Source organism: Asparagus officinalis, chromosome 8 (genome assembly GCF_001876935.1).
Source record: "Asparagus officinalis chromosome 8, Aspof.V1, whole genome shotgun sequence".
In the NCBI taxonomy this organism is placed as follows: Eukaryota; Viridiplantae; Streptophyta; class Magnoliopsida; order Asparagales; family Asparagaceae; genus Asparagus; species Asparagus officinalis.
In genome coordinates, this window is record NC_033801.1 from 96661927 (window position 1) to 96667030 (window position 5104).

Sequence of the window (5104 nt, forward strand, 5' to 3'; positions counted from 1 at the left end):
TTTATAATAAATTATTTTATTTATTATATAATATATTAATATTTTATATATTATATTGCATTTACTATATAATATGTTATTATAATAATATTATTATATTGTTATGTTATTATTAAATATGTTACTATTATATAATATTTTAAAATTATTAATTTATTACAATTTTTTTATTAAAAATTTAATAGTAATATAGTGATTATACTGTTGTATAGTATATTATTATATCATTATTATATTATTATTTATTATCAATATCTTTTTTACTATTTTTTATTAGGATATTTATATTTTATTATCATTATTTATTTATTATATAATACATTATTAACATATTAAATATTGGTATTTAATATGTTATTATATTATTATATAAGATATTTTATTTATTATATTTTTATATTATTTAATAAATATTATTAATATATTAAATTAACTATAATATAGTAGAGTATAGTATAATATAATAAGCATGTTGATAATAACTTTATATTAATTACATTTAATATATTATATTAAATATTATATTAACACTTTCTCAAACTCAAAACTAAAACACCAAACTTAAAACATCTTTTTGAAATAAGTATTGTATTTTTTAGTTTGAGCATGATTTAGTTCAAAAAATATTATGATTTTTAAACACATGGTGTTTTATTTTTTGTAAAAACATCATGAAAATAAGTAAAACAACGTGATCCGTAAAGAAACCGGTATATATATATTCACACAATCACACCCAATTTCCACAGATCCCCAAATTTCTCCCAATACCCGGATCCGTAAAGAAACCGGTATATATATATTCACACAATCACACCCAATTTCCACAGATCCCCAAATTTCTCCCATCTCTTTACCATCGGTCAATTCACCTTGGTGGGTTTCCTCTTTATTTGATTAGGGTTTTTCTACATCAATCTTTTGGTAATAATTGTTTTATAATTTGCAGGAAAAGGAGCAGAATAATCTTGCGAAAGGATTCAATGGCGAAGAATTCATTCAAGCTTGAACATCCTCTCGGTTTGTGCTCTGTTTTCTTGCTTTCCAGCAAAATCGCAATTATGAATTTTATATGAAATCAGGGTTCTTTTCATGAATCTTATTCTTTATTGAGAATTCTTTGGATCATTGCTTGTATTTATTTAGGGTTTTGATTGTAATTCGCGTAAAAAAGAAAACTTTGATCAAGAACACTAAGAAATTTTGCCAAAAGGAATAAACTTGGATGGAAGCTCATTTGACACTGAGACTAGCCTAATACAGGAAATCTCCCTGAAGATATAAGTCAGATTAGACCTAGACTGTATCAATAGAAATCCGTATCAACTAATTCTGTTATCTTGGTTAATACTTGCATCTAGTGATTCATAAGGTTGTCTTGTATGTTGCAGACACATGTTTATTTGGTTCTTGGTGTCTTTTTAGTATTAGTAAAGGACGGCTGGAACCAACTATTAATAGTTAACTTGACGGAGGAGATAACTCTCATCCGAATTGAATGGAAGAATATTATTCATGTAGCCAAACCACAAACTTTGGGGTAAAGGATTTATTGTTCTAGTAGTAGTAGTAGTAGTAATTCTACTGGGAAGAGAAATCACGTTAGGCTGAAAAAGATATAAGCATTGGTGAAGCATTAACTTGTTCCCTTGGGAACTAGAGGATTATCAGTACTGAATGTTATCGTTGATGATAGCAAACCAGTGAACTAGTTTTTTGGATACAGAAGTTGTATGGACTTGTTTCGTGGATAATAAAAACTCGTTATTTCTTCTATGCTTAAGAGCTGGTGCATAAACTGAGGTGGTTGTTTCAATGTCTTTCTATGTCTTACAAACTTTTGATGTAATACAAACATTTTGCACGTGTCTAACTGACAGTTCCATTATCCATTCGGAGATTATGATTCTTGCTATTGCGACAGAAATTGTAATGCATATATGAGTCTAAACTTGTAACCATTAGTATTAGCTTAGTTTCTCTCACTTTAGTTCTAAAATTAACGTTCTATATTTCAGAAAGGAGACAGGCTGAAGCTGCTCGTATTAGGGAGAAATATCCTGATAGAATTCCTGTGAGTGCCTCTCCTTTATTTGTACATACTATACACTCTTTTCTCATCTATTTATTTGTTATTTTTCATGTGCAGGTGATAGTTGAGAAGGCTGAAAGGAGTGACATCCCAGATATTGACAAGAAGAAGTTAGTGTTTTATTTTCTTTATCAATATTTTTTCTGTTAATGATGAGGATTACCCATTTTCTATGAGATATTTAATTTCTAGAAAAAATAGATTATGGCGAAAAAGTGTTAATTTTATTTGAGATGTACGCAATCCTAGAAAGTCAAGAAAAAGCTACGTGCAGTCTTAAAAAAAAATCTTACCCTGAGTGAGACACAATTATATAGTTCCTTCATTATCTAAATGCATTGAAAATAATCTTAAAAGGAGAGGTAACTTGTCAAAATGTATAGATCGTGGAAACTATAATATTTAAGAAAGCATGAAGTTGAGTACTACTTTCCTTTCATGGTGGACCACATATTTTTTGTACAAATTTCAACATTTGTCTAGATACTCTATGTTGTGCATCACAATAACTTGTCTCCATTATAAAATGAAAGTCTTGCTATCTATTAATTTTGTGTTGAGGTTTTACCTCAACTTACAATTAGCTTAGGATGGGATCTCAGGAGAATAAACTTTGTCGATCCTTTAGTACCCTTCATCTGCTTTCATAAGCATCGGTTTCTTTTCATCTTAATCATGTTCATTATATCATGAGGCCTTGATTCTTATACAAGTTATTCTATACTTCTCTTGGTATTTCGTTTGTTTCTTCCCAAGATGCTCGTATCATATAACTAATATTCTCCCCTTTTTTTCTTGGTCCTGTCAGTTCGTATATGTTGTTCGGAAGAGGATCAAACTCAGTGCTGAAAAGGCCATCTTCATTTTTGTAAAGAACACACTGCCACCAACAGGTTGTTTCAAAGAATATAGTTTTGGTAGTTGTTCATTTCATTTTGTTATTATCTCATATTAAACTGAAGACATCAAACTTTTTGTTACAGCTGCGATGATGTCCTCAATCTATGAGGAAAATAAAGATGAAGATGGCTTCCTTTACATGACTTACAGTGGCGAGAACACATTTGGGTTGCTCTTCTAGTGGCGACGAAGCAGTCAATCTCTCTTCTGTAAATAAGACTTACATAATGTGTATATTCTTCATTGCCTCTACTCTTGCATAACTCTTCAAAACTTCTCTGTGTATGAATTGGTTATGGTGAAAACATAGAATGTATTCGGTCTCTATTTGCGGTCTGTATTTGTGCTTGTCTATATGTGAACTCTGAACAAACATGAGTTCCTCTGCGTTCTGATAATACTTGTAATCGTACAAGAGGGACCCATGCTGTAGCTGTAGTGCCTTGAAGAAAGGGTCTGACGCAAGAGAAAGATTCCAGAGGGGGTGAGCATGAGTATTTACCTTCTTTCTGCACGTATACTGCAACATGGTGTATGCGTTGATCCCTTCAAAATACCTAGAGAACTAATAGCATCGATCAGAGCATTCAATTATCTAAAGCAAACCGTTATTCTTATCGTTATAGAAATACCATAGAAATACCAAGTACAACGTGTCTCAAGTTACTACACATGACTCCCATACTTCTCGGCCTAATATTTACTATCTTCTTGACGTAGAAGACCCTTCCACTGAAACGGGGAGCACTTATTTGTTTATATAATGCTTACCGGATCCCAAGCCTCGTGAAGTATAGAACGGTAAACAGAGGCTTCTACCTTTTTTAACTACTTAACCAGACAGTTCAATTTGCACTCCTTCAACCTTGACATCTCCACTCCTAAGCATTAAAGTGACAATCACAGTCTCATCTCCGTCCACACCCAAATCATTAATCAAATCAGTGATCCCGAACTCCATCTTAGTTTTAACCTTCATGCTCTTATCTGACTTGCTCAAATGCGGCACATTAGCAAAGCAGCCGGCAAACTCACATGACTCGGGACCAATACCGCTGGGAACCGGTGCATTTATGTACACATCGAATTTTACGTACTCATCACTGTTGTACTCGATACCGTTGATTATTAGTACTTCTTCCTCTTTTGCTTTCTCCTCTTGAGATCGTGAAATTTTTGGTCTTTTTATTGTCGAGCTCGCGGGTGATTTGTCTAGAGACAGCGGATACGTGGCTTCTTCTGTGATTTGTTTTGTTGATGTCGGAGTTTTAGGTGTTGGTGGGGTGTTGAGCCAAGGGTTATCGATGTCCTCGTATTTGTACCTGAATGGAAAGCTTGCGTTAGATCTGAAGTGTTATAGAACATTGTTAAACATGATAATTTCTTATTTTGAACGCTAGATTTTGCGTAACCCTCCTAACGTTGGGTCCATTTCGAGCTAAACCCCTCAAAACTTTATTATAAATGTCACCTAAACCCCCTAACGTTCGGGTGCTTGTCCCAAAACCGCCCAAACCTCTACAATTCTTTCAGCACACACCCCCAATAGCATGATGAGGGTTTCTGAAACTTCATCAAGGTTCACGGAGTTTTTTTTTCTTCTTCTCAAAATAACGTTGAAAGTTAGGGAGAGTGTATGTTCGAATTTGGGGCTTATGCAGTTAGGGATACGTTCGAAAAAAAAAATTAGAAGGCTTTCGGAAGTTCTGTGACAGGCGCTGGCAGCTAGAGGAGTTGCGTGACATTTATGACAGAAAATATATAACGCGGTCAGGAAAAGCCAAGAAATGTATGTTCTAAAAACGTAGGACGTAAACCAATTAAACTTGAAATCAAGAAGAACGCATGCATGCAACAGAAACTCACCCAAGCCTCTCGGTATCCAAGCAATCCTTGACCTTCACCCTCACCAGCCTCGCCTCCTCATCATAAAACAAGAACTCCGCCTCCCTAAAATCCTCATCCTCATAATCTTGATGCCTCCCTCCTTCCTTCTTCCAAACCTCCCACAATCTATCAATATTAGAATGGTGAGAGTAAAATATTGGGTCACGCGCCGCAGCGTAGAAGACGCCCATGTCCTCCCGGTTCGGCCGGCGCGGATCGCCCGTC

At 34.1% G+C, this 5104-nt stretch overlaps 2 protein-coding genes across 2 annotated transcripts in view; one reads left to right on the forward strand and one right to left on the reverse strand.

Annotated features, from left to right (window-relative positions):
* The window catches only part of LOC109821570 (autophagy-related protein 8C-like), a 6376-nt gene extending 3046 nt beyond the window's left edge, over window positions 1-3330 (forward strand). Inside the window, exons 4-7 of the mRNA XM_020387748.1 lie at window positions 1992-2074; window positions 2150-2202; window positions 2765-2985; window positions 3076-3330. Coding sequence (XP_020243337.1) covers window positions 1992-2074; window positions 2150-2202; window positions 2765-2985; window positions 3076-3173 — 455 coding nt within the window. The 3' untranslated portion in view covers window positions 3174-3330. The remainder of the gene's footprint in view (window positions 1-1991; window positions 2075-2149; window positions 2203-2764; window positions 2986-3075) is intronic.
* Window positions 3825-5104, reverse strand: part of LOC109821572 (polyphenol oxidase, chloroplastic-like) — a 2657-nt gene continuing 1377 nt past the window's right edge. The window contains 3 exon segments of the mRNA XM_020387749.1: window positions 3825-4314; window positions 4859-5088; window positions 5090-5104. The exon segment at window positions 5090-5104 is cut by the window's right edge and continues 150 nt beyond it. Of these exon segments, the coding sequence (XP_020243338.1) occupies window positions 3825-4314; window positions 4859-5088; window positions 5090-5104 (735 nt within the window).